Genomic DNA, 27,978 nt, shown 5'->3' with positions numbered 1-27,978 from the left:
AATGTCATTTTATTCCCCTGAGGACCCCTGAGGGCTGAGTTGCTTAACTAGGGGTGAGCTTTTACAAGTTAAAATTACATTTCGACAAAAAAGTGAAATATGGTTATATATTTTGCACAAATATTTTCTTTTTAGTTTTTTTTTTTTAAAACTGAAATGCCTTTTCTGTTTATCTGCCTGGGTGTGATATTTATATATCTTATATACTGATATAATGAAGTGCATTAAATATAACCATTTAGTTTTCAGTTGTCCTATTAAATATTTTAATATTTACAATTTTATATATATATATATATATATATATATATATATATATATATATATATATATATATATATATATATATATATATATATATATATATATATATAATTGTAAATATTAAAATAAATATATTATATATATATATATATATATATATATATATATATATAGTTTTTAACATATATATATATATATGTTAAAAAAAAATATATATATATATATATATATATGTATATAGGCCCTATATATATAAATAAATCTTTTCTCTCTCTCTCTCCTTTTTTTTTTTTTTTTTTTTTTTTACATTTCTCTGAACTACAGACTATATAGCATGTCTTATTTTAGCCCAGTGTGGATTCGGGTGTATTGCCTTGCCCCACAATAAAAGCCCATATAGCTGCCAGGTTATTTATAGACAGACTGCGGGGCCTGTAGTTGGACGGAGGGGGGCTGTAGTTCTGGACACATGTGCTCTGTGTCGCCAGACAGCGGGGTCACCCCAAGGTCAGCCCCCTACAATGCTTGCCTTGACTGCTTGTGTCTGGCATTAATGGGGAGGTGTAACACTAGACACCCGAGCACTGCGCTCGACCACGTCCCACCCCCACCCCCAGCCGGTCACCGATAGACCAGCCGTGTGTGCGAGTAGAGTGTGGGGGTGTGCAGGAGGGGGTGGAGAGGAGCTCCGTCGGCTTGATCTCACAAACACTCTGATTTTTGTGTTCAACCGGAGGGGTCATAGAAAGAGATAGAGAGCGGACGAGTTCAGTTGAGAAAGTCAGAGCGAAGTGAAGCGGTTACCCGAGAGCATGTAGTGAAAAAAACAGCATGTCAAGGCTGTTGCCGAGGGCTTTCAGTCTCAGCACGAGCTGTTGGACGAGCACACACCGGCTGGCTCGTGCACCGGTTGAAGTCTCCCGCGTACTCCATGCGAAACCTCACCGCACCGGATGGCTCCAACGTCACATGCGGATCCCAACTCCAGGGAATGGAGATTTGTGAGTGTTTTACTTTTTTTCTTCATTGCTAATAATGTCAGACTTCTTTTGCGTTTTATCGTCTGTACGTGTGACTCAAGCTAGAGCGTGCAGTTTAACTTTGAGTGTGTTTTATGTAATTTCGCCTGCAGTCTTGTCTGGCTGTCAGCTCTTATCAGCTGCTTCACGCACGTTACGTTTCCGTGAATGTCTGATCTCGGCTCTGCACCGTCTCTGCAATCTGTCTCTGAATGCGTCTGGTACGTAAACCCAGCAGACAGTGTTTTAACTCGAGTCTGGGGCAAATGTCTCCTGCCTTCCGGACTTTATAAACAAAGAGCCCGTGAGTAGACTGTCTAGGGGTTGCGACAACTTGCGAGCAAACATTTGTGGATAGATGGAGACATTTGTTTATACTGAGAGCTTATTTATGACATATATTTCTTGGTAATTGAATAGTTAAGTTCCTTTTTTCGGGTGTTGCCAATCTCTTTTCATGTGAACTATGAAAGTAGAAAGTATTAGGAATACAAATACAAATTGTCATCTTTAACTCATTGTAAGAGAAATATTGAACCTGAACCTTAGTTGGTGGTTACACTGTTACTTTAAGCTTTGTTAAAATTATTGAAATGTGATAATGTTAACCAGAGACTTTGTCCAGCAATTGAAGTCATTGTTACTTGTGTAAAATCATATTAAAATAATAGACACTAATTTCAAAAGTTTGGGCTAAGAATTGATCAAAAGTAAAGGCATTTATAATGTTACATAAGATTTATTTATTAAAATAAATGCAGTTATTTTGTATTCATCAAAGAATCCTGAAAAAACATATCTCATTTTCCACGGAAATATTAAGCAGCACAACCGTTTTCAACATTGATAATAATAAGAACTGTTTCTTGACTACCAATTCTGTGTATCAAAATAAATTTCTGAAGGATCATGTGACACTGAAGACTGGAGTAATGATGCTGAAATGTCAACCTTGCCATCACAGGAATAACTTGCATTTTAAAATATATTATAAGTAGCCTAATTTTAATTTGTTTCTAATATTTCACAATATTACAGGTTTTACTGTATTTTTAATCAAATAAATCCAGCCTTGGTAAGATTTTAAACATTTTTAAAAAGTCTCACTAACCCCAAACTTTTGAACCTTAGTCATGTTTACTAGTACATATTATACTTGCTTACCAGTGAAACCTCCTTAAACTGGAAGTTCTTGGCTACAAAAGCATGTTTGGATCTAGAATTTGATATTAAATTAAGATTTGGTTGATGCATTATGTAATATAATTAGTATTTCTCTCCGTCTATCTGTCTGAAGCATTGCTGTCTGTCTAGATCTGTTCTCTGTTTTGTGTTCTGATGTTTGCTTTGTGCAGTTTGCTGCTCTGGCTGGCCTGCCAGTAACGGTTCTGTGAAACACAGACTCTTTCTCTGTTCTTGGAGTGAAAAGTTCATATTCAGTCTGGATAATAAATTATGAATTTAGTCCTGGGGAATTCCCACACAGTAGGTAGAAAAGGCCTTTTCCTGCCTCTCACAGAGACTCTTCACATATGGTACAGAATGCGTTTCTGCTAAATATGAACATACGGTTTTGAATTATCCTTTGAAACTTGCAGCATTTTGAATACTTCACAGACATCTAAATGCACCTTAAAACATCCCAAAACGTGCAGCTCTGAAGGAAAAGTAATGTATTGAACAAAATGGCCTTCAGAAATTGAGCCAAACAGATTGTCTATTGGAAAAGCAGGCTCTCTTGCAGTCATGGCTTCACAGTGAGCTCAGCACACTGAAAGCTGGGCCGGGTTAAGCAGCCCCGAGGTGCCACTATGAATTATTGATAAAGGCCAGAGTGCTTTTGGCATTACCCAGGATGATCCGGATGCCCACGCACAATGCCCTGGTTTAACAAGAGGGGCCTCTGCTTCAGTTCAACTCAAATTTTAGCCGATAATCGGTTCCACTAATATTTTTTTCTATGTAATCAGATCTTTAATGTTGTGTCTACCTATATTGGTAATTAGGTTCGTTGTTTTTATATATATATATATATATTAGTACTATTAGGTATTATTTAATAAGTAATTAGTGCTATTAATTGTGGACAGTTGTTTTAGATTGTCCATTACTTTAGTTATCATCTACCTATCATCTTACCTAAAGAGATAGTGCTAGATTGCAGCGAAGATTTAATTCTTTAAGGCTCGGTTTCACAGACAGGGCTTAGATTAAGCTTAAGTTCAATTATGGCATTTAAGATTATTTTATAAACTTGCCTTAGAAAAAACATTACTTGTGCGCATCTTGAAACCAAACAATGGCGCTGAAATATTTTAAGATATGTCAGTGCAAGTTGCTTTCAGTTAAGACAGCTCAAAATATGCATTTTAGTCTGGGACTTAAGACTTGTCTGTGAAGTTAAGTGCACTATTTCTTGAATAGCGCTTTGCTAAAACAGGTCTCACATCAACAATTTAACTTTCTCATCTACTACTATTCATCTAAAAGTTAATGGTTGTCTATATTTCATGGTGAACATTACAATTTTGTGATGGTTAAATTACATTTATTCCTGAGATTGCCATTACTCCAGTCTTCAGTGTCACATGTCCCTTCAGAAATCATTCTAATATGCTGATTTGGTGCTGAAGAAACATGACTTATTATCAATGTTGAAAACGGTTGTGAAGCTTAATATTTTTGTTGCAAACGGGATGTTTTTTTGTTTTTTTCAGGACTCTTTTATGAATGGAACATTCAAAAGAACCTCATTACAGTAGTGTTTACAGTAAAATAGATTCTTTTGTCCGCACACGTCTTTGTAACAGATCTTGCTCCAAGCAAGACCCAAACCTGTAACCTACTGCATGTCAACTGCATGTTCTCCTTGAAGCTTTTAAAAGCAGGAGTGCAGCTGGTGCAGGATCCAGCCTCAGGGAGTGACTCATTAGCCACGACAACCCGAGTAAACCACAAAACGATCTGTTCTTCGTTAGAAATCCATACTTTGTTCTTCTTAGCGTTAAACGGGGACCACCCATGAAGGACGAAGGTTTAATAAGGCGAAGGGTGGGGCTAACAACAACAACACGGCTTTGAGGAATAAAGAACTGACTTTCTTCCTTCCTTCATCCCTCTCTCCATCTCTCCCTTTCTCTTTCTCCTCTCGCTGAACCCGCTCTTTGGAAATGTCACCGGTGAACTCTGTCCCGCCTGAACTCTGTCCCGCCTGAACTCTAATGTTCTCAGATGCAGTAGTGTGATTCTCACAACTGAAGCTCTTCCTGCAAGTTCATCTGGCGGTCATGAAGGAATGTTTTAGAAAGCAAGGCGCTCCCCCCCCCCCCCCCCCCCCCCTTTCAAACAGATCTTTCAGAAACCCCCTTTATAGCTAAGTATGCCCTAAGGCAGACTGTTCCGCTTTTTGCACCTTTTTAAACGAAAGAAAGACAAAAAAAAAAAACGTGTCTGGCAAGGTTTTTATAATCCTGGTCATGGTTGTTAAAGTTTGTGGGCTGATGTTTAGACCACAACATACGCGTTTAGTTTGCCACACCTTTAGCTGTCATCTCTTTTGGTCACATCCACCCTTAACCGTGGAGTCCAAAATAAGTCCTGGCTATATTTGGATCAGGCAAACTGTGATTATAATTGCTGAATCTGTAATTATACATTGTGACAAGAACAGGCTCAAAATGTTTCCAAAGCCGAAATATGTCCATTTTACCGAGAAGTCATCCCTCCCCCTTCGACGTCTGCGCTCTTTTAAATAATCTTGTTATTGACGGTGAAAGCTCCCGTGTTGCATCGCTGCGGAGACCAGGCTGCGTTGGCGAACGTGGCTGCGGCACCTGGTTCAGATTGTCTGTGCTGTTTGTTTGATGGCTCCTCTGCATGGCTGGGCTGGATGCCCACTCTCCTGGTGCCCAGCAGGGTGCCAGTCTGCCAGCTTGTTTTGTGTTGTTCGCTCGCTGTCCCTGCATGCCTCTGGCCTTTCATTTCAGCACACAGACAACCTGTGTGATCGCTCCTTTACAAAACGCCCTCAGACAGGTTTGTCAGACCTTTTTGGAAATTTTCCACCAGAGCACCAAAAGGTGTATACATCTATAAAACAAAACATGGCGCATATGAAATGCCACTTTATATCAGAGCCCAGACGAAGAGTCCTCCATATGAAAGATGCATGGATCTCTGTCAAGTAGTAAACAGTCATAACGCTCATTGCCGTCTCGTTGCTGATGCCCTCAATTGCCTGTCAAAACACTTTGATGTTATGTGGGAGTGTCCTGACTGCGATAGACACGCTGACAAACAAGATCACTCTACTTGTCAATTTAATCCATCTCTTCAAACGTCCTCTGCAGTGGAGATGTTGCCTTAGGTTTTGGTTTGTCTTGTGAAAATGATGTATTTCCTGTTGTAAAATAAGCTGTCTAGCCTGCAGGTAGTCAGTTCTGGCTCTGTTACAATAGGTCTCAATGATTGAATAACCATCCAACTGGCTGATTTGTTATATGCACTACCATTAAAAGAATCTTACCGACCCCAAACTTTTGAAGGTTTAAAAAAAAAATAAGCCTCTTATGCTCATCAAGGCTGCATTTATTTGATCAACTACAGTAAATATGTTATGCTGTATGTATGTAGCACAGTAAAACCTTGGACAAGTTGCACCTTTTAAAGGGGTCATATAATGGTACATGCACTTTTTCAAGTTGATTGTACTGAAATGTGTGTTGGCAGTGCCTGTACACAACCATCATATAATGATAAAAATCCATCCAGTGTTTTTGTTTTAATCTCCTTATATGTTTTCCCCTGCCTCAAATTGAGCCGTTCGTTTTTGTGACGTCAATAAAACGGACGCCCCTCCCGCGATTGTTGATTGACAGCAGTGATTCAACACAGACCCGCCCTCGCTCGTCCTGTCAATCATAGTCCGCGCGGATCGGCGCGGTCATTGTTGATATGCTGGAGCGCTGTCTATGAGCAGAATGGCGTCTAAGCGATTGTGGTGTTCTGTTCTTGGGTGCAATAACGAACACAGCAGTCATTTTAATGTTCCTAAATCCGAACCGCCGAAGACGCAGTGGCTGAGTTTGTTTTTGAAGGGAATATTCCCCACGAGCAACGTCAATGCTCTCATGTTTGCCGAATCATTTCTCAGTGGACTGCTTTATAAACGAGGATCAGTGTAAAGCTGGTTTTGCTGAGAAGCTGCACCTGAATAAAGGATCGGAACCTATTCGTGTTCCTGCTGAACCTTCAGAAGAACTAAAGTGAGTGTAACGTTTTATTAATCTTTATATTAATATTTATATTAATCTTTGCAAATCGCTAGGTGCACGCTTCACGATGAATGCGTCGGTTTACACTCAGGGTACATTACAGCATGTTTTCTATGTACAACGTTCTCAATATAATTCATAATCCCACGTTTATAATGAACAACCGTTATGGTTATTGTGTTATTGTGTTACAAACGGTGTATGCGCAGAACAGAGAGGCGGGGTGAGCAAAGCTCATTATCATTTAAAGTCATATGCACTGAAACTGCGTGCTGAAAACAGAGCTGTTTTTGACCAGGTAAAATAAGTGTTTTCTTACAATACTAATGAGAATTTTTAATTAAAGTATATTACAAACTTTTAATTTAGACCCTAAAGAATCATATTAGCTTGTACAAAAATGGCATTATATGACCCCTTTAAAGCACTGCCCAGATGGATTCAAATGGAATATAGTTGAGTTTAGTTTGTTGTTGAGTGGTGACACTTATATGGTTGTGTCCTGTACACAGCGGGCAGGGTTTGACCTCAGGTAAGCACACCTGTTCCTGTTATCCGGCACTAGCTTGGCATGATGCAGCGTCTGGTGCGCAGTGCCCATCTCCCAGACCGTCTGGAGGATCCGTGTGTGTGTGTGTGTGGCACTTGGTGTTATGTGTGACGGTGTTAATTATTTAGGATTAGTGTGTGTTTGTAGCATGAAGCATCTAGACCGATCTGGCTACACCAGGAGGTCATTGACACACACTAACACACACACACACCTCTGAATGTTAGATTAGTAGGGGGTTCAGGTTAACATGAGTATTGTCACAAACACACACACACACACATCTGCTGCAAACCTAGAGTATTACATGACATTTGTGCAGTTCACTACTGTGAACAATAAATGCAAGCTCTTCAAGTTGGGAATTGCGTTTGCTATTAAATTTGCTTGTCAATAGTTGTTGGACAAATTAAGCAACTGACCCTTCCCTGGTTCTCATTACACAGTGAGTTGAGTGAGCAATCATTTTAGCATACAAGTAAAAGTATAAATAAGCCAATAATTAGAAAGAATTAATGGACATGTTTGACCAATACACATTTCTACTTATTCAGTTTGTGTTCTTTACTTTCAGGTCTACTGATCAAATTTGGTGGGTCTCTCAAGAACAGCACTCGACAACTCATTTAAACACTGCTTCATAGCTAAAGTAACGCACTGCTTGCATAAATGCTTTTTACATTTATTAATTCTAAAGTGAGCAACATGTAACTTGTCAAGTGTTTGATAGTTAGACAGCCTGAAACAAAGGAAAATAAATGTGCACCCAAATTAAATCTAAAATGCTACGTTCACACTGCAAGCCTTAATCATCAAATCCGATTTACTGCTCATAGCTGTTCATCTTGACAAATTAGTGTTGTGTCAAAAAAGCAGAAAGAAAACAATAATCCATTCATTTTTATATATAAACCCAAGTTGCAGCTGGACTCAGTGGATGTATATCAGATGTGATGAAATGTTTTTGCATTTTGTTTTGATTTCACTGAATCGATATCCAGCTGTTGAAAAATGATAGGCTGGAGCACAACCGTTCACAGCCACTGATTATAACCCACATAAATATAATGAAAACTTCTGCTTGACAATTGGAGATGTCTCTATCTCTGCATTAGACCCATCGCTGTCATAAGCTACTTCATAAAGTAGTCAGGAGAGGAAGTAATGACACCTACGGACGTGACCTCCATCTACTCCACTGAATATGTCACCTTCAAGACACACTTTGCTTCTCTCCATCTACAAATCTCTATTCTCTGCCTCTGTCTCTCACACACAGCCCCCCTCGTCTCCTCATCACCCACACACACTCTCTCTCTCTCTCACTCTCGTCTGGTCTAGCGCTTTCTGTCTGCTCTGCCTGGTGACAGAACGGCCTGATGGATTTTGATCCTCTCTCTGTGGTCTGCAGAGAGAAACTCATTCTATGTATGGCTAATCTGCAGTCTGTGATACCCAGACCCACTCTCGTTTGTTCACGCTCTCGTTCTGTCTCACTGTGATTGGCATAAGAGGTCAGTGTTAAATAGGACAGAGAGTGTGTCTGGGAGATTTGGACAGGACATAGTAACAATCAAAGAACAGCTCCTTACACTGTCTGGGCGGGGTTTAAAGGTTTTGAGTTACAATTATTAGACCATTTAATGTATTTATTGATTCAGGCTGGATTTGGATCTTGTTTTTTTTTGTTGTTTTTTTACTTAAACTGGAGTGTCTTGGGTGTTACAGAATTTACATGGTGTTGGCAGGTTTTTCTAGCTGGTTTAAGCTGGTCATTAGCTGATGTAAGCGGGTCATTATTTGGTTAACAAGCTACCATGTTCCAAAAACCAGCTTAATCACCAATAGCTGGCATGTTGCTCGTCCAAAAATGTCTACTGACAGCTTAGACCAGCTAGAAACCAACTCTCATGTTCCAAAAGCTCTCAGCTTAAGCTGTATTATTTAGCAGGGCAAACAATCACAAGGCATTTTCAAATTAATTAATTATATTATATGATATATTACTGTTTATTAAATCTAAAAAAAAATCTGTATATCTGGGTGGTACTTGGCCATGTTAAACTCGCTACCACAATGCTAGGGATTGTTACCAGGGTGTTGCTATGCAGTTTCTCAGTGTTTTTTTTTTTTTTACATTGTTTGTTAAGGTGTTCTATGTGGTTTCAAGGGTATTTCTTCTATTTATTTAATTGTTTATTTATGTTTTAATCTATTCAGAAGATCTGAGTGGTTCTTGCCCATGCTAATTCGGCACAGCTATGCTAGGGTGGTTGTCAGGGTGTTGCTATGAAGTTTGTAAGGTGTTTTAAATGGTTTGTACATTGCTGTGTGTTGCTAAGGTGTTGTAGGTGGTTTCAATGGCACTGATAGGTGGTTGCTAGGGTATGCTAGGCGGTTGCTAGGGTGTTCTAGTGTGTAGTTTTTAAGAGTTGCATGAGTCGAGGCCTGTAAAACTGATCTGCAGTAATTTTTCATCAGTAATTATTTTATTTGTAATATTTTTTTAATAGTTTTTTTTATGGTTCGTTACAATAATTTTTATTATTAATTTTTTCATCCAGATAATAAAACATTTATTTGAATTTTTTTAATGATTTTTATGATTTGAGTCGGTACTTCTGTGAAAGCAAAATAATCTGACCTTTTGTACAAACGAGTTCACAGGGTCAATGTCACAAATATGCTCATTTAATTAGTGACCTAGAATTACTGCAGAAGTTTTTATTACGTCACAATATTTCTTGGTTTTACATTTTTCAACATCCTAAAAATATCGACTCTCAAATCCCCACTGTACATTTAAAAAGACTTCCCCTTATTGCCTATGTTTTTGATCTAAAGTCAGAGGAACAGCTCAGCATTCATGGGCTAGTTTGCAGCGTGCTGTGATTTTGTGTTGTATTGATTCTGCTTGCGTTTGTAGTCTTATTTGCTCTTACCAGTATTCTGATCTGAGTCTCATTCTCCTTGTCTTATCTGCCCTCCTGTCAGATTGTCCCTTCCTTTGTCTGTCTTGCCTGGCTGGCGTTCTATGTCCTTCTCTCTGCTTTCTCTCTCTCCCTCTTTTGCTTCCTCCTCTTGTGCCCTAAATTAGGAGAGAAGTGTTTGTTTCTTTTGATGTGTGAGTGCCAGTATCCCGCAGTACTGCACTGCAGGCAACAACTCACTCTTTCATTCTCTCTTCGTGACACTCTCACTTTCAGCCTCTCTGTTCGGTTTACTCGACTGAACGAGGTTCCAGAACGGTCCCTCGGCGCAGTTGGTGGAGAGCTCATTTTTGTTGTCTGAAAAGCATGTGAACTCCACAAGCGTCTCCATCTGAGAAACAGTCTTGGTCTTGCCTGAGAGAGCAAGTGTGAGTCCAGCAGGGTGTTCCTCATGTTCAAAAAGAACACATTTTCAGAAACATCGATCAAGCTGTTTACCTTCATCACTTTGATTCTTGCAGGCCAGGGTATTAGAAAAAAAGCTGCTTATTAAGCTGTAAAAACTTTTTGGGTGAACTTTTCATTTATTTGCTCACCCTAATGTCATTCTAAATCGGTATGCTGTTATTTATTTCATAGAACATAAAAGGAGAATTTTAAAGATTCTTAATTGTCATACTCAACCTCATGTCGTCCCAAACCTCTTTCTTCTGAGGAACTTAAACGAAGATTTATTTTAAAAGTGTTTCATATAACTTGTGCACTAAATTCAAAATCTTCTGAAACCTTATGGTAGATTTAAATGAGAAACAGACAGAAAATTTGTCATTATTTACCCTCAAATTAAATGTGCTGCCTTTGATGCAGTATGAGCAGTCAAAATATTAAATAGAGCTACATAAAGATTCTTCAGATTTCTCCTTTGTGTTCCATGGAAAAAATTACAACACTGGAAGGACATAAGGGTGAGTAAACAATGGCAAAATATTCATTTATAAGTGAAATATTACTTGAAGAACGAAGAGGAGGTAGTCTACAGCAAGACATAAAGGGTTTGTTCACTCAAAAATGAAAATTCTGTCATCATTTACTCACCCTCATGTCTTAGCAAACGTGTAAGACTTTCGTTCATCTTCGGAACACAAATCTTTTTAATGAAATCGGGAGAGATTTCTGTCCCTCCATTGACAGATACACAACTTCAAAATGTTCATAAATGGATCGTAAAACGAATCCATATGAATTAAGTGATATAGTCCAAATTTTCTGAAGAGATTGGATCGCTTTATATGATTAGTTCAAAGGTCTTGCTGCACTTAGTGATCTTGCTTTAATTAAGTGAACTATCCTAGTGAACAATTTTCTTCCTGTTGTCCATGGCAAACCAAAATGGCTCTCACCTTTTTTTTGCCAGATGATATCACGAATTTGGGAGACATCATGATGTTGATTTGACTCTGCTGCCATCTTTTGGTCAAAATGAGACTAAACTTTTTTTATAAAGATTTCCTGATTGTAAACACTATCTGTTTCTGCACTGTTCTAAGCTCTGTCTTTTTGTCTTTTTATGTTGCAGCTGAACTGGAGTTTGTGCAGATCGTGATCATAATCGTCGTGATGACTGTGATGGTGGTGGTGGTCGTGTGCCTGCTCAACCACTACAAACTCACCACGTGGTCGTTCCTGAGCCGGGCAAGTCAGGCACAGAGTCAGGATCTCTCTCTGCAGCCGGTAAGACCCCGTCCCGACAGCAGCACCTGTGCTTAAACGCTTCGAAAACCTTCCGTCAACCATCCTCAAATATTTAGATGAGCCCTGGACAGGAATAAACTAAAATTGTATGTATGAGGCGTGGCCTTGAAGTTCATATGGAACGCATAAGCTGCCACTAATTTCCTGTCTTTTCTCTGCTGTCTAACGTTGCTTTACAGAGCATGATTGCTAAATATGAAAGGGCATGATGAGCAATTAATTACAAGAAACATGAAATATAATGTGAAATGTAAACAACATAAAGCAAATGGCAGTGTGGCATGAAAACGGGAAACAGAAATGAGCAGAATATTTCAGTAAATCAACAGCAGAACTAAAAGGGATTGTTAAAAGGGCGTGAGAGTAGCACAGAGAAATCAAATGAGTTTTCAACAGTTTTTGGAAGGCAGAAAGGGATGAGACTTTACAAAGGTACTGTGAAGTGAGTTCCAGTGTCCAAGAGCAGGAAAGCTCATAAGGATCATCAAATCTAGGACAACAAGCACCATCTTATATCATATTTGAATTAAAAAACATCACAGTTCCTTGACGTATTCCAGGCTGAGAAACGAAACATCAATTTCTTATGCTGAATAGATGTATTTGTGTCATCCTGCTGTGTCATCTCTAAACCTTATTTGGTATATATTAATATTCGGGTGAGCTTTTATCTTTGAAAAGAAGAAAACAGCAGGACCTAAAAGTCTCTTGAGTGGTGTGTGTGTGTGTGTGTGTGTGGTTTACTTCTGGAAAGGTCTTCTTTGTGTCTAATCCAAAATAACTTGCAGCAGTGCATTGAGCTGATGAGAGAGAGCTCTGCGTGTGTGTTGGGTGGAGGGGGGACTCACCTCACCCGAGGGATGATTTTCGGAACATTTTGCACAGTTTAAAACCAGACAGACTGCAGGAAATTAATCATATTGTTTATATTACTTCAAAAATATTAAGAATTGTATACCTAGAGGTTTGTGCACATGCTACAGAGTGCATGAGGTCTAAGTTGTTCCCGCAATGGGCAACTGGATGAGAATTTTCATGGAAAACTGAACGCTGCTACATAAGGATTAGTATATATTACTGGATGCACTACAAGTAATTAAAACGCAACATATTACTCCTTCAGAAAAGGCAGTGTGTTTTGGAAGAGACACAATGGCAGTGTCCCTCTGAGACCAGGGCATTTTGATTGCATTCAGCAGTTCTGTCTAGACGCCAGTCAAATAGACACGCGCAGCCCACTGCAGCACTCGGGAGAGACTGCTAAATGACTAGGACTTTTCATTTTCATTCATGAGGGAACGTAAGGGGGAGGGAAGCCAGCGAGGGTGGCAAGCAGCGATGTCTGGGAGAATGTTACTCCATGGTTTTGTTTAGGCTTTTTAATTAGAAAGGATATATAGGTACAGAGCATTATTAGAGTTTAACAAATGGAATCTGTCTGATTAAAATGGATATAATTAGGGTTTAACAAATGACTTTGTTGTATTTATTTATTTTTTTAAATGTCATCCATGAAATTTAAATATGGATGTAGCCACGGAGCATTATTAGAATTTAACTGAGCTCTGTATGAAATATAATTAGGGTTTAACACAGGTTATTTATTTGTTTATTTATTGAAGAATAATTATTGATTGAATTTGTTGTGTTATGTTATATTATATTACATTTTTTTGTTTGTTTTTTAATGTCATCCATGCATTTTTAAATATGGGTATATGAGATCACAGAGCATTATTACGGTTTAACAAGCAGGTATTTGATTTTTAGTTTTTTATTATTATTAATATTATTTACGTATGTAATCATTTATATTTTAATGCCGTTTATGTTAATGATTTCAGAATGTTTCTGATATGTTCATTTATGACAGTGAGTAAACTATTATTATACATTGATTTTAAAATGTTCCTCTTTAATCAACTGTCAGGTGTTAACAAAATAATATTGACTAGTTATTATGTATCAGTATTTTAGTATCAATATTATTAGATTGATTAGATTATCTTAAATTGCAAGTAATTCAGAATATTACATCTGTGTATTTTTCATCCTTGTTTGTAGGAGGGTTCTTTGTGGCCATCAGATAATGGGCTGAGACAAGGAGCATCTGAGGTAATGTGTGTGTGTGTGTGTGTGTCCTATACTCTAAGGAGCTTGTTTCAATGGTTGTTGTTCTCCTTGTATAAATGGCATGTCTGCCTGTAACAAGCAGTGAAGTCTCCTCAAGTGTATGCTGTGTCATATGCCTGAGTGTGCCTGTGCTTCTCAGTGTAGGCGTATGTGAGGGAGGATAGTCTCTGAGACTGTGTCTGTGAGTGATAGCACTTAAAATATTGTGTGTGTGGAGAGAATACTTGCATATATATATTCATTGTTTGTGTGTGGGGTGTGGGTGTGGGTGTGGGTGTGGGTGTGGGGGGGGGGGGGGGGGGGGTCTCTCTCACCGGGATGCATGCTGCCTCTCAGCAGTTCATTAATCTCTCACCCTCCTCTGGCAGCGTCTAGACGGTCGTCTGAGAGACCAGACACTCACAGTCTATCTGCGTAAATTGCCTCCCATCAGCATCCAACTCGCTAATGTAAACGTGGCCCCTGCAGTAATGAGACTGATCGCATTGGCTAACTGACATGCAGATTTCACTTATATGAGGATATTTTATCAGCTGCATATTAGCATACTAATGTCTGGACTGGGGACTGTTTAAGTTTGGGGCTCTGGTGAGTTTAAATGGAAATGGTAGAGTCATTTTTTTTATCTGTGTGGATGTGACATGAGTAGAATATGAACAATTCTGAATGAACAATTTTGTCTGTTGTAAAAATTGATTTATTTGGATGTTGTTCTAGTTAATCATGTTGTTCTCTCTTTCTCTGTGATTTATGTGGTATGGGGCTGGGTAATATAGCTTAAAAATGTATCAAGATTTTATTTGCCTTTAAAAATATCCATATATAATAAATAATAATAATAATTATTATTATTATTATTTTGGTATATTATTATATGAATTTAACAATAAATATAAAATTAATTATTCTATAATTATAATGTACCAGTATATGTAAACTAATATATATATATATATATATATATATATAATATTTCATACTGGAGTCTGTCAAAAAAAATAGCATCATTATTTATATTATTACTTTTTTTTCATTGGAGTCTGTGTACCGTTATATCCCTAGTTTTGGATTACACCCAAGTGGTCAAAGATCTGGACTGGTAATTGAAAACCCTACAAGGGATGATCCTTGAACTACTACTCCCATTGTGCCCTTAATCTTTGTAGTAGGGCTGGGCGATATGGAGCAAAAAATATATCTCGATATATTTTGCTATATCTCGATATTCGATATATATCTCTCTATCTTTACAGGAAAATGGATGTGAATACAACTCAAAATATAGGCCTACAATCAATAGAAAATTAATTTTCCATAACAGAATGTAACCAAATGAGAAAATTCAACGCAGAACTATGCACTATGGAAGTTCGATTAATGGATAAAATTCAGAGTCATTGTTATTTGATGCTTAAGAAACTTAAAACCTGGTTGTGGTACAGTGTCAGTGATTAGTTGTGAAATCTTGCATAAATTGAATCTTATTTAATCCTCCATATGAAAGTTTATGTGCTCGAACTATTTCTATTTATTAAACACAGGGCCTGAATTTCGTTTTGGAAAATGGGGGGGAAATCCCCCCCTTAGATGATTCTCATGGGGGGGATTTTTTTTTTGAGGGGGGGGGGGGGGGGGGGGGGGGGGGGGTCATTTTTTCCAAACAAAATTATTACATTTATCTTGCCTAAATGTTTGCGCTCATTGCATTTTTACAATGGGGTAATATTGTTGTTAAAGGGATACTCCACTTTTTTTGGAAATAGGCTCATTTTACAACTCCCCCAGAGTTAAACTGTTGAGTTTTACCGTTTTTGAATCCAGTATCCCTTTAAGAATACACATCACATTACACATCACAAGGAAGCTTGATTTAAATTGTTTTATTAAATTGAAAAGACTAGCACAAATAAATACAATAGAATAAAGATACAAATAAAGAGAAAAGTTTTTGAATAGGTCTAACACTAGTATTCATATCACTGATCTATATAGAATGACATTATATAGATCAGTGATTCATATACAGAAACTGAATAAAGTAATCAAATGGAAAATAACACTGGGTAGTATTTTAGTCCTGAATAAATTAAATACATAGGCTATTAATCCTGATTCCTTTAACTTAAAGCTATCTTTTGTTGTATTGACAACAAAATTAATGACAGACACATATGGCTGCCGTCACTTTAAGAGCTAGTGCACGGATCCTGTGTTCATTATACTGGCATACGTTTTATGCTTATTAAAGACAAAACCGACTATATTTAGAGTATAGCCTACTCACGAAGACCGAAATTGACAATTTTGCGTGTTAAAGCAATATAATCCGCGAAAAATAACTTTTGTTACTGGCCAGCTGTTTTTGAATGTGCGCATAGAAAATCATCTCAGAGAGCGCGCGAGCACTGATTAGTTTAAAATCGCTTGAATGTTTAAACTGGTAGGACTTAAAAAAGACGTGCAAATGGTAAACTTCAGTCACGATGCACTGCTGGCCCGATTGTGCAAGTGAATATTCCGTCATGTCCCGACTCCTAAACGCGAGTGTGTATTATCGCCGCAGCGCTTGATGCTTGCCTTGCACAACACATTTTGAGAGAAGAGATAGAAGACGCGACACCGCTGAACACTCACGCTGTTTGTGAAATTGCGTCTGGCAGATAGTTGTTAAAAGAATGATTTGATTTTATAATCTGTGTGGATTACGATTGCGGGAATTTCCCGCATTATAAATGGGAGACCTGCGGGAATGATTAGAATTATGCGCAATACCCGCGCCGAAATTCGAGCCCGGCAATAGTTTAAAACAAGACGTTTGTAGTAGCCTACTGATTACTGGAGTCCATTAATCGAACTTCCATGCCTCTTATATAGTAATTATATATTGTAGTATGTAGGCTACCAATTTACTAATGCAATTAATGCTCACACTCGGTTTCTCTCGTGCTCTGTCGCTCGCGCGCAGACACACTCGGAGTTCTGTAGCCTCCGGGCTGGTTGCGGATGAGACAATTGTTGAATGAGACAACACGCGAGGTGAGGGGGAACAAAAGCAAGGAGGCGGGGGCGAGCACAGCACAGAGAAGGCAAACAAGCAAAGTGGCGAAATCAGGATTAAATATAAACAATATATCAATATATAGCCTACGATATGTCAAAATCCATATCGTGTTTAAAAAATATCTCGATATATTTTAAATATCGAGATATCGCCCACCCCTAAATAATAGTATTTGCTAATGTCTAATTATTAGTTACTGATTTTACGACTTTATAGCTAAGAGGGCAGATTTTCATTTTAGATCTTGGATTCTCTCTCTTGTCCTCCGCAGGTGGTGTACGCTCCTCAGCCAAGGGACCGTTTCACCGCTCCCACTTTCATGCAGCACAACCGCTTCAGACGTTTCCAGCCTACGTACCCATACCTGCAGCACGAGATCGACCTGCCACCCACCATCTCGCTGTCAGACGGAGAGGAACCGCCACCGTACCAGGGCCCCTGTACACTGCAGCTGAGAGACCCCGAACAGCAGCTCGAGCTCAACAGAGAGTCCGTACGTGCCCCGCCCAACCGGACCATCTTTGACAGCGACCTCATTGACATGCACAGTTCTGGGGGTGGCGGTGGGCCGCGACCTCCCAGTAGCAACTCTGGGATCAGCGCCACCAGCTCCAGTACCCATGGACGCATGGAGGGCCCTCCGCCCGCTTATAGTCAAGTCATTGGGCAGCAGCCGGGCATCGTACTTTACCTCCACCAGCACAGCAATAACCCGCCCCTCACTGTCACTGTGCAGACTCCACCCAGGGGCCGGACAGATTTAAACAGCCCAGAGAGCACAATAGCGTTAAACAAAGACAGACAAAGGGAGGAGCTAGTGTGAGGGGGCGGGGCTAGCACACGATTGGCCAATCGCGATCACTCTCCACCCATAAAGGGAACAGGTTCTCCCTCTTGACACTCCCGTGCACAACAGCGCTTAATGTGTCTTCGCAAGGGAAAAAAAAAGCAAAACCATGTGTTTTTATAAAAAATTCAGAATATGGAGCTGAGCTTACAAAAGAAAACATTTCATTTGTTTTCTGTCAGACCAGCTGCGCTAAAACTGGGGTTTATGCACTGCCTGGAGTCTCCCACCTTAATCGCTCTGTATTACTTGTGTATAGCCGACAACTTTAGAGAAGGTAATTCGCACACAAGACAGGCTTTTTGTTGTTGTTATTCTCGTTGGTTTTATCGTTGTATCCCCCTTGAACGCCCCCCTCCTGCCCAATACACACGTTGACATACTAGCTGTGTGGATAGAAATTTCTTTTTCTTTTCTTTTTTCCATTTTTTTTATTTAAAGACCGAGATCTGTGCAGCATGAACAAAACAAATGCGAAAAAGGGTGAAAATCCAAATCCTAGTGCCAAGGTTTATGCGGAAGGTGTGATGGGGCGTCGACTGTCTTAAAGACTTGTTATACATATAAATTGAAAACCCTTTCTGAACTTTTGCACTATTGTTGAGGTTAATCAGAGAAATTTGGGAATGGGGTAGTGGGGGTGGTGATGTATGTGTTTACTGTTTGTACTGTCGTTTTCATGTAGATCCGATCATATGCTTCAGTGCGAGCTTTCTATCGAAAGAGAAGTGATCTTGTCTGTCTCAGCACAAGAAAAATCTCTGATCCAGCCTAAAATAACCTTGGTCTAAAAGAGGCACAGAATACAGAGAGTCTGCTCTACTCTCATCTATCCTCACCACTGACATGTTCAGCTGCTTTCACAGACTACAGCTGATCTGAGATCAGTTGGCTGGTGGCACGGTTGACATTTTGCCTAAAAAGAAACTGGCTTTACTAAGAGATCCAAACAGGTTTTGACATGTTATGAGATTGTCGCTTATTCTAAAGAGGTTCTCCAACCTTTTTCTCATCAACTCTTTTTTTATTATAACCATGTATTTATTCTAAAAATTTATATATAGGCAAAATTAATCAAATCTTAATGTTATTTTCTTAATTGACTCTAGTGAGAAACTATAAAAATAATTTTTATCCCTCTCTCTGTTTATATATATATAATTTGATTATTATTTTTAAAGGATTTTCTTTCCTCATTGGAGTCTGTCAAGAAAATAGCATCTCTACAATTTTAAGGTCACCATTTCATGCCTTTTGCACTTTTGCTTTCAAGTCAAAACTGAAACCGAATGAACCTATAAAATAATCCAGTTCTCTATTGTAGTGCGTTTTTTTTTTAATCTTTTTTTTTGTTTTTGTTTTTGACACTAGTCACTACCTGCGAACATTTTCCACACTTTTTTTTTGGGTTACCACCTCTTACAGCCAATACCAGAACATAGACATTCATTGGCATAATCTTCTAATCAAAATGCCAGTGCGGTCGAAGAATAAAAAAAAAAACTTTTGCGTGTTGTATTATCTAGTCCCCAACAAGAATTAATCAGGTTTAAAAATGTGGTGAAGTCAAGGGCTAATGTGATGGGCATTTTTGAAAATACCTATTTTTACCCAGCAATCCTCTGTCCTGTTGCCTTTGCTCTCTCTCTGTCACCAACCAGAGTGAACCCGACCCTGACACCAGCTTCAGCACGCACCAGTCCTGAACATCGAACTCTTCCTGTCCATATGTGTTCCTCTTATTTGCCACGTAGACATACAGTCAGGAAATCAAAGATCTGTACTTCTCAGAGCGGCTCTCTGCATTCAGTTCAAGCTTGGGTGTAATCGATCACAATCATTTAGGCTAGAGGATGTTTCTCTGACCAAGAATCTGGTGCAGAGGTAGAGAAAATCTCGAAGAAACCCCAAAGACTCTTACCATTTAGTGCACACACATCCCTTTAATAAGGAGACTGAAGACTGAGGCCCTGTTTTTAGTCACCACTGAGTCTGTCAAGGACAGATGGACTTGTGAAAAGGACATGGTGATTTTTATTTCTTTCTTTTTTTTGTGCTGAGGATCATGGTCAAAAAAATTCAAAAGCAACATATTCACCTTTATAAGCTACTCTATTTGTACTCAGAATGTTAAGAGTCGGCCAATCAAAATGTGTTTGAATGCTTTTATTTCATGTCTGTGTTGGTTGGCTTTATTCTTTTCTTTTTTTTTTTTTTCTATGTGGACAGAAATGATGTCTTCTGGACCCATGTGCTTTAAACCAGACTTAACACATCAGCACTCTCCTCTTCTATATTTAGATTTCTAGGACCACATCAAACTGGACTAGATTTGGAATTCTTGAATCTGAATACCTGGGCTAGATTTGGAATTTTAGAATCCTAGCTGTTACATCCCTTAAGCCTGGTGCACACTGTACGATTTTGGCCACGATTTGGCCGTCTGAGACTAATTTTGAAGTCTGAAGTCTTTGATCGTTAGTTTGACATGTTCACTGACCGACCGTTGCAAAAAAAAGAAAAAAAAGAAAAAAAAAAGGCAAATTTTACCTCAGACAAAATTCTGGCATTGTCAGAAGATTTGACTCACAGTCCTGCAGTGTGACTTCTACGACGACCATCAAATTGTCTTTGTTTTTCAAGACAAGCCACGACCAAAATCTACATTAGAGATTTCCCTGTAGCCACCATTTCAATCCCGCGTGTAATCACAGTCACCGAACGCGTCGCGCGTCATCCGGGCGAGCTTTCTTGTGTGCGTCTGTTTTTAACGCGTCTTGACTGCCGTACAGTCTGACATCAATGACAACTGAGATCTTACAGTGTGAAATGGCTTACAGCGAGGAACATGTTCGCAACAATCATAAGGACTATTTGTAAATCGTACTGTGTGTAACTGTGCACCCGGCTTTAGCAAAAATGTTGGAATCGCCACACTTGGAGGACGTTCAACCAGCTTTTTTTGCTTTATAGCAAATCAACAAATCACAGATATGACACAAAACAATGTCTGTTTAATAGCTGAACATTGTGGTTCCATTACAGTTTTTTTTTATTAATTGCATATTGTTTTCCATATCAGATTGAGGGAAAATTATGGAATCATCAACAAAAACACACAATTAGTACTTTGTTGCTTCTTTTTTGGACTTTTATTATGGTGTTTTTCTTTTTTGAGGCATGGACTAATTCTCCATTAAACTAGTTTTTCATTCAGATTGAGATCTGGACTGTTTTCTGGCAATGTCATTGAGTTGATATGTCTTTCCTGAACAAAAACTTTAACGGTATATATATGTTTCAGAAATGCAAATTACAAGGTGATTCCATATTTGTTTCCTCTATTTGGTAAACCGGAGAAACAAAATGCTATTATTTAAAAAATAATAATTTGTTTGAGGTATGTTTCACGAAGTCAGAATGTTCAGTTAAACAAAAGCTTGTTAATTTGCTATGAAGTAAAAAAAAAAATGGTGAAAGTGTTTTTTTTTTTTTTTTTGAATTCTAGAATCCTATCTCTTTTAGCTTCTGGATTTCTAGCCAATTTAAATGTAATAATCCCAGAATTTCAAAATTATTATTCTAGAATCCCAGAAAGTCCCATAAGAATGGCTAAATTCCAGCAGCTAAGCTCAGTATAGAATTGTAGAGTCGTTTGAATGGTGTATTATGCTCTTGTCTTTCAAGCACATGCTTTAAAAAGCTCACAACATTGCAGAGTCAGAGGGAGATGTTTCTCTCAGTTCATCTGGGAAAATTAACCAAGGCTACAAAGAGCAACGCGAGAGCACAATGTCACTGCATTCAGAACTGTATGCTTTCCCTGTTACCTGTCCCTCTATTCTTTTCACTGGCTGTCTTCAACCATTTCATTAGTCAGTTTGCTGCTCCCGCTGCTGCTGCTGCTATGCTGCTTCTCATCTGCTGCACTTTTTTTATTTTGCCTGTCTGTCCATCATCCATCCTTGCACCATCCTGGTAAATACTTCCCTTTGTCCTCCACAATTTGTTTCCATCTCAAAGGAAGAGCTTTGTGCCGTTTTCTACTGTCCAAGGAGTTTGCATGTTACTCACGAGCTGAATCGGTGCCTATCGATCGTGTTGTTTTTGAGCGACGTAGGAACCCACTTGCACTCTAAAAGTTCCCACCTTAGCTGTGCCTCACTTCCAATGGTGCTTTCTTCTGTGTAATGTGTTTTTTTTTTTTTTTTTTTATCTTTTATTTGTAAGGTGCTGTAAATAAAGTTAGTCTGAATGCACATATCCTACCCAATGGGTAGAAACCACAGAAAAAAGACATTGTTAATAATGTAACAATTTATAGTTGATATAAAGATTTTAACATGATGGCAACGGATTTGTAAATGCCTTCAGTTCAAATGTGCTTTTTTTATTTTTTTTTATTTTTGGCGAACAAGAAAATTCATTATCAGAAAGATGCTTAATGAAAATACTAAGCTACAGAGCATTTCATAGATTGTTATTGAGTAACATCTTGCTACAGAAAGAATGAAAATGCTGTTCTGGATTAGAATGTTTCTTTAAATACTGCCCCAACCACAAAAGGCACACTTGCACGGATGCAAAAAGATTTATTTGACTAGGTTTTTAATCAGAAAACCATTCTAACCTAGTTAAACTAAGTCATAAATTGGGATCCAGTGAATGGAAACTAGTTAGCAGTGCCAGACTCCCACTTACAGACGCAAACTCTGAGGGATTGTGATATGACAGTCTTGCTTAAAACAAGTGTTCATTTTAAGCCCAACATGTACATGATTTTTCATGCCACCCTGTGTTGTGCTTCCTGTATTTGCAAGTTTAATAATGAACCAAATGAGAGATGTAGTTTTAACATTCTTATTTTTGTTATATACTGTATTTCAGACATTCTTGTGTATGTAGTGTATAGGAGCAAAAAAAAAAAAAAAAAGATTTTAAATTGCAAATATTTATGTGCTGGTGCTCCACTGTACAGTAGCTTGTATTCGCATGTCTATAGTTATAAACCTGAAGATAATGTACATAGCGACGCCATTTTGACTACAAGCACCTGACTAACAGCAGTTGTGACTTTTTGAGCAATGTACCAAGATGTGTTTGAAGCTTTTCTTTCTTGCACAAGCACAGAGAACTAACAATAACTGAAATGGGTTAGACTTGTTTTACTCTGATGCTTATCGAGTGTCTGATAACAGACATTCATAAATAAAAATCGGCACAATATCAGACCTTTTATATTCTATAAATTCCCCCCCTGCTCATGATGCTTCGTATGTTCATGTGCGTGGACATTTTACAAACATGCATACGTAGATATTTATTTTACTTACATCATAGTGTTGTAATTAATAGGTTTTAAGCATAAGGTCTGTTATTGTAATGCTTTTTTATTTTCAGAATAAGTAATCAAAACATGTTGCTCTAATCACTGTTATAGTCAAACTTTTATGCTTGTACTTCTGCTGTTGTCCAACTGCAGTTAAACTAATAAACTAAAAGTACCAGTTGCTGACGTGTCTGATACTTGTAGGTTTTTTGAATTGAAATAATATCCTGAACATGTCATATTATCAATTTTTATTATTCTCTCAATGGACATTGGCATTTTGAGGTGATTTGAGTTTAGATTAAAAAAAAAGTTTCATTCAAGTAATATTTTTTGATAAAAGTAAACATTTTGAAATGTCAAAAGAGGAACAAAGTGGGTTATCAATTGTCTTTTTTACCCACTGACTTTGTATGCAATCCAGACACTACATAAGCACAAAGTGCAATTCAAGACATTGCACAGTCTAGATTACTGTGTAGGCAATATGCACAAAAACTCAAATACAAACATGATAAAACAATGAAAATCATTAAATATAGATATTAATTATCACTTGATTAAGTAGAAATATTTCCAATAGTCTTACATTAAAACAATTGAACTAAAATAAACTCACACAAACACTCTTAATTTGATTTTGGCTTAATTCGGTAATATAATTCTAGTATTACTGCTAGTTCAAGTTTGTTTCTCTCCAAAGCACTCAACTTGTAAATTCAAGTGCATGGAAACCATTTGACATGATAATAGATCTTGTGTGCGAACATTCAATACCTTAAAGGTATAGTTCACCAAAAAATGAAAATTCTGTCATCATTTACTCACCCTCATATTGTTCCAAACCTGTATGAACAATGTTTGACAATACAATGAAAGTCAATGGGTTCAAGTGTTGTTTTGAACTCCACTGAGTTTTCTTATATGGACAGAATTATTTTTCCCAAATATCTTCTTTTGTGTCCTGCAGAAGACAGTCAGACATTTTTGGTTGAACTGTGCCTTTAAGTAATCACCAAACACTTTGTGACATTGTGAGTAATTATTGATCATGTGAAACATTCCTCAATACACTTAGGTTTTAGAAATTATTCTCTTCCCTTGGCGGCTTGATTGGACCACAGCATACCATGCAGCCTAGTCGGCTTTCTTACGAAAAGACATTTTGTCTTTCGTCTCCTGCAGTTTCTCCGAAAATTTGTCTTTAGTCTCAGAGAAGCGCCCTTTAGTCCCCTCCATTCGTTCTGAGAGCAGTTCTTTGGTTTCCTCCATCTTCTCTGAAAACCTCTCTTTCGTCTCCTCCATTTTTTCAGTCAGTAGTTCCCTGGTCTCCTCCATTTTGTCTTGCAGGTACCCTTTAACAGGCGGAGGGGTGGAGAGGTATCCGTGTTTGCGGAGGTACTGTACAGACAGGGACGTTCCGCCCAGTGTAACTGTGTATCGGGCAGGAGTAGCGAGCTGTGACCAGATAGACAAAGCGACAAAATAACATTAACAATGATTATTCATATATCATATACATAATTAAAAATCCATGTCATTGTCAAATAATCTTAGATTTTGTTTATATACCTTATACATGGCATATGCTGTGAGTGCATAGCCACCCTGGGAATCTCTCAAAATTCCCACCATCCAATCCGGTAAACCGATGACCTCCAGAAACGGGACCAAGTTCACCCCTCTGCAGAGAACACAGAACATTAACATGTCACTCATTTATCTTTACAAGAGAGATTGTTTGCTGTTGTAACCTCAAAGTGTTGATTGTCCAGATGACGCTGTTAAAGCTTGTCAGTCCTGCTGAAGCTCAGACAGACTTTATCTGGTAAAACTCAATCTCCCTGCCAGCCTCACCTTAAAGTCTGTGCGCTTAGTCTGTATCTTTTCATCTTTAAAGCAAAATCACCTCAATTCATGTAGTTTACTGAATTCAAAACTCTTATAGCCCATCAAGTACCACAAGTCAACAGATCAACATACATAATGAGCTCATTTACATATATAAATACATCATATTAATAAAGCTACATTAATTAGTGAAGCACATATATTATAACGGTACCATATTAGTTATCAGCTTTTTGTTTAATTTCTAAATTCATTTTAATTGTACATGCTCTTTTCTACATTAAAATGACCTTTGCTGTCAACTAACATTCACTTTAAACTAACTCTTTAAAAACACTAATAATTTAATAACACTGAAAATGTAATATTTAACAAATACAAAAATGAATATCCATTTTTCATACTGTACTTTATAATATTGTGATGCCTATATTCAGCGACAGTATTTAAAATGATTTTAGTTTTTAGTGTTTTCATTTATTTAGACAAAATAGTGTATTTTAATATTGACAATTTAGTGTTATCAGTCATTGCATGAAAATAGTTATCAGCAAAATGTTATCTTTATAAAACACCAGATGAAAACCTTATTAAAAATAAAAAACTAAATGTAATACATAAATAGTCTTAAATCCTTTAATTTTGTAGTCAATGCCAAAATAAAGCACGTTCAGAAAAAGAACTGAAGTAAAGACAGAGCATCTGAAAATAGAAGCGTGGCACTTGTCATCTTGTTCGTTTTTACTAATGGTGCGTTTCTGTGCAGGATGCTGGTCACTTACTTCATTGCAGCATAATAGAAGCTCCCAAACCACACTGTGGACGTGACGACGTGCACAGGCACCATGACTTTACCATACTGTTTAAATGTCTTTTTAAATCTCTGGAAGAGCCCAATAGATTTGTCCTGCAGAGGGTCGACATCACCCTTACTCTGAAGGCCAGACTCCGTATCACCCTTAAAAAGACCCTCAGTCCCAGCTAGACTTTGTGGAGGGTTTAATGGCGTTTCTTCCTCTGTGGACGTTTTGGGGCCTTCCTTCGTCCTGATGACATTAGTGCAACTGAAGCAGCGTGAGGTCCGGACGGTCACAGGAAGCTCCCGCGAAGCCCGGGTGTGACCCAGGTACGCCGAGCGCAGCAGGACCACACGCCGCAGTGCGACTGGAGCCCACATCCGCTGCATAACCTCCCCCACCAACAGAGCGCCACCTACAGGTCCTGGACAGGCTAAAGAGGTTAGTGTCATACAACAATTACACACAAACTATTAACATCTGGCGGACAGAATCTACAATAGCAGTCAAAAAATTTAATGATTATTTAATAAAGTTGTATGTATGAGTCGGCCTGGATAATTACACTATATACAGCTAACTAGTGCCAGGGATACATGGGAGTGTCTTCAATAAAAAAACATCCTGATTTCTAGCTACTATCCATGATCTATTTAGTCATAAGTAATGATTCAAAAGCCACACAGGCTGAGCATGATGAACACATGCTATTTGGTCAGAGGTTTGGGTCATGGCTCTCTGTCAACCACCAGACTCATCAGGTTAAAGACAAAGTACTGTAATTCCAAAGATTAACGAGGTTAGTTTTAACCAGTCAGCTAAACTTGACTAATTATCGGCTTATCATTTTTGCAGTAGGGAGAATATTCCCTTTCTTCAGTGTTGTTATATGTACAAGGCTTTTAACACAACTGTAACATGTTTCCTACCTTCTAAGTAAAAGACCAAGCATCTTAGCTGATAAACTATAACTTAGTTGTGCTTTATGTTTAGCTTCATAACATTGTATTGCTTTATGTTTAGCTTCATAACATTATATGAATACAGATATTTACTCAGTCAAAAAAGTGTAAACACGTTTAATCTACTAAAGGTTTAGGGTTCAATTCCTGACATGTTGTTTTTATGAAGTAACATCAGTTTGCCCAGAACTACAAGCATGATCACTATTTGTTAGTCTTCAACATATGACATTGGGGGGTTGTTTTGGAGGACAGATAGACGTTTGCAGAAGTAAAAACACTAACTTAGAGCTTCTCAAGTCAACAGGGCCCTGATCTTAACTTCAACACACTGCTTTGCCACTCCAACAGGATCAAACACACACACACCTAGAACAGCTCAAACAAAACTAAATATATCAGCTGGAAGAAATAGTTATAGAAACAAAGTGGCAACTTACATTCACCTCTTGAAGGTCTGCTGTGAGTTTATGGAGAGTCCGCGCAGAGCTCCATTCCTCAATAGACTTATGTCATGTACTCGCACGTTCTCCAGACATATCCACATGGAGCTGCTGCGCGCGGCATCATGGGAAATGTAGTAATTGAGGGTAAGCACATGATCGCTCTGCTTAGGTTAGCTTTGACCTTGAGACTTTTATATTAATAATACTAATAATAATACATTTTTCTAAAACCCAAAGCGCTTTTGTACTTGTCTCGGAATTAGTGATGTTGGTTAGACTTGTATACCCCTATAGTCTTTATTTCCGCATGTTTTTATTATCATTTTTAATTATCTTTTATTTTTTAAATGTATTCTTGCTGTTGTTATTATTATAATGTACTATTGTCGTTATTGTTGTTATTATTTTGTATATATTTTTCCATTTTTTGAATACATATCCATTTTTTGAATGAGTTGTTTCAATCTAAATAAAGCTTTAAAAATATAACAATAAAAATTAAAGAAATTAGATTTCTTTTATTTACTAATTAATTAACGTATTTTACTCTAAATAGCTACTCTAGACTCCGTTATATTTACAATAAGTTATTATCTACCGTTCTTATACGAGCATTTCTATAGGTATGTCTGCTGGATTATATATCCGGTTTTATTTTTTCCACCGTTTCCCTGGTAAATTATGTATTAAGCTGCAATTACGTTTTTCTCCACTAGATGGACGTCTATCAGGCTTGTAGTTCTCCTTTAGCTGAAGTAGCAGAA

General features: G+C 38.0%; 2 protein-coding genes across 5 annotated transcripts in view; one reads left to right on the top strand and one right to left on the bottom strand.

The window, feature by feature from the left end:
* Positions 1-18,949, top strand: part of ldlrad4b (low density lipoprotein receptor class A domain containing 4b) — a 51,356-nt gene extending 32,407 nt beyond the window's left edge. Inside the window, exons 1-4 of one of the 2 annotated variants that reach the window (XM_056263984.1) lie at positions 922-1,265; positions 11,613-11,767; positions 13,853-13,903; positions 17,254-18,949. In XM_056263984.1, coding sequence (XP_056119959.1) covers positions 1,196-1,265; positions 11,613-11,767; positions 13,853-13,903; positions 17,254-17,805 — 828 coding nt within the window. In that variant the 5' untranslated portion in view covers positions 922-1,195 and the 3' untranslated portion in view covers positions 17,806-18,949. Of the gene's footprint in view, positions 1-921; positions 1,266-11,612; positions 11,768-13,852; positions 13,904-17,253 lie in introns of those variants that run through there. The other variant, XM_056263983.1, reaches the window with a different exon arrangement.
* A 5,130-nt stretch (positions 18,950-24,079) lies between these two features.
* fam210ab (family with sequence similarity 210 member Ab) lies at positions 24,080-27,344 on the bottom strand. Of its 3 annotated transcripts, none has more exons than XM_056263964.1 (4): positions 27,209-27,344; positions 25,792-26,239; positions 24,731-24,842; positions 24,080-24,616 (listed from the first exon to the last, which is right to left on the bottom strand). In XM_056263964.1, exons 2-4 carry the CDS (start codon positions 26,193-26,195, stop codon positions 24,296-24,298), a joined length of 837 nt encoding a protein of 278 aa, XP_056119939.1. In that variant the 5' UTR covers positions 26,196-26,239; positions 27,209-27,344; the 3' UTR covers positions 24,080-24,295. The 3 variants fall into 3 exon arrangements, with proteins under 3 accessions (XP_056119939.1, XP_056119940.1, XP_056119938.1); XM_056263965.1 differs by having other exon boundaries at positions 25,792-26,230; positions 27,215-27,343; XM_056263963.1 differs by having other exon boundaries at positions 24,082-24,616; positions 25,792-26,230.
* Positions 27,345-27,978: the final 634 nt, after the last annotated feature.

Source organism: Rhinichthys klamathensis, unplaced genomic scaffold (assembly GCF_029890125.1).
Source record: "Rhinichthys klamathensis goyatoka isolate OS25496 unplaced genomic scaffold, OSU_Roscu_1.1 h1tg000211l_1, whole genome shotgun sequence".
Classification (NCBI taxonomy): Eukaryota; Metazoa; Chordata; class Actinopteri; order Cypriniformes; family Leuciscidae; genus Rhinichthys; species Rhinichthys klamathensis.
The sequence above is the reverse complement of the archived record's forward strand: the minus strand, read 5'-3'. Positions and strand labels throughout refer to the sequence as shown.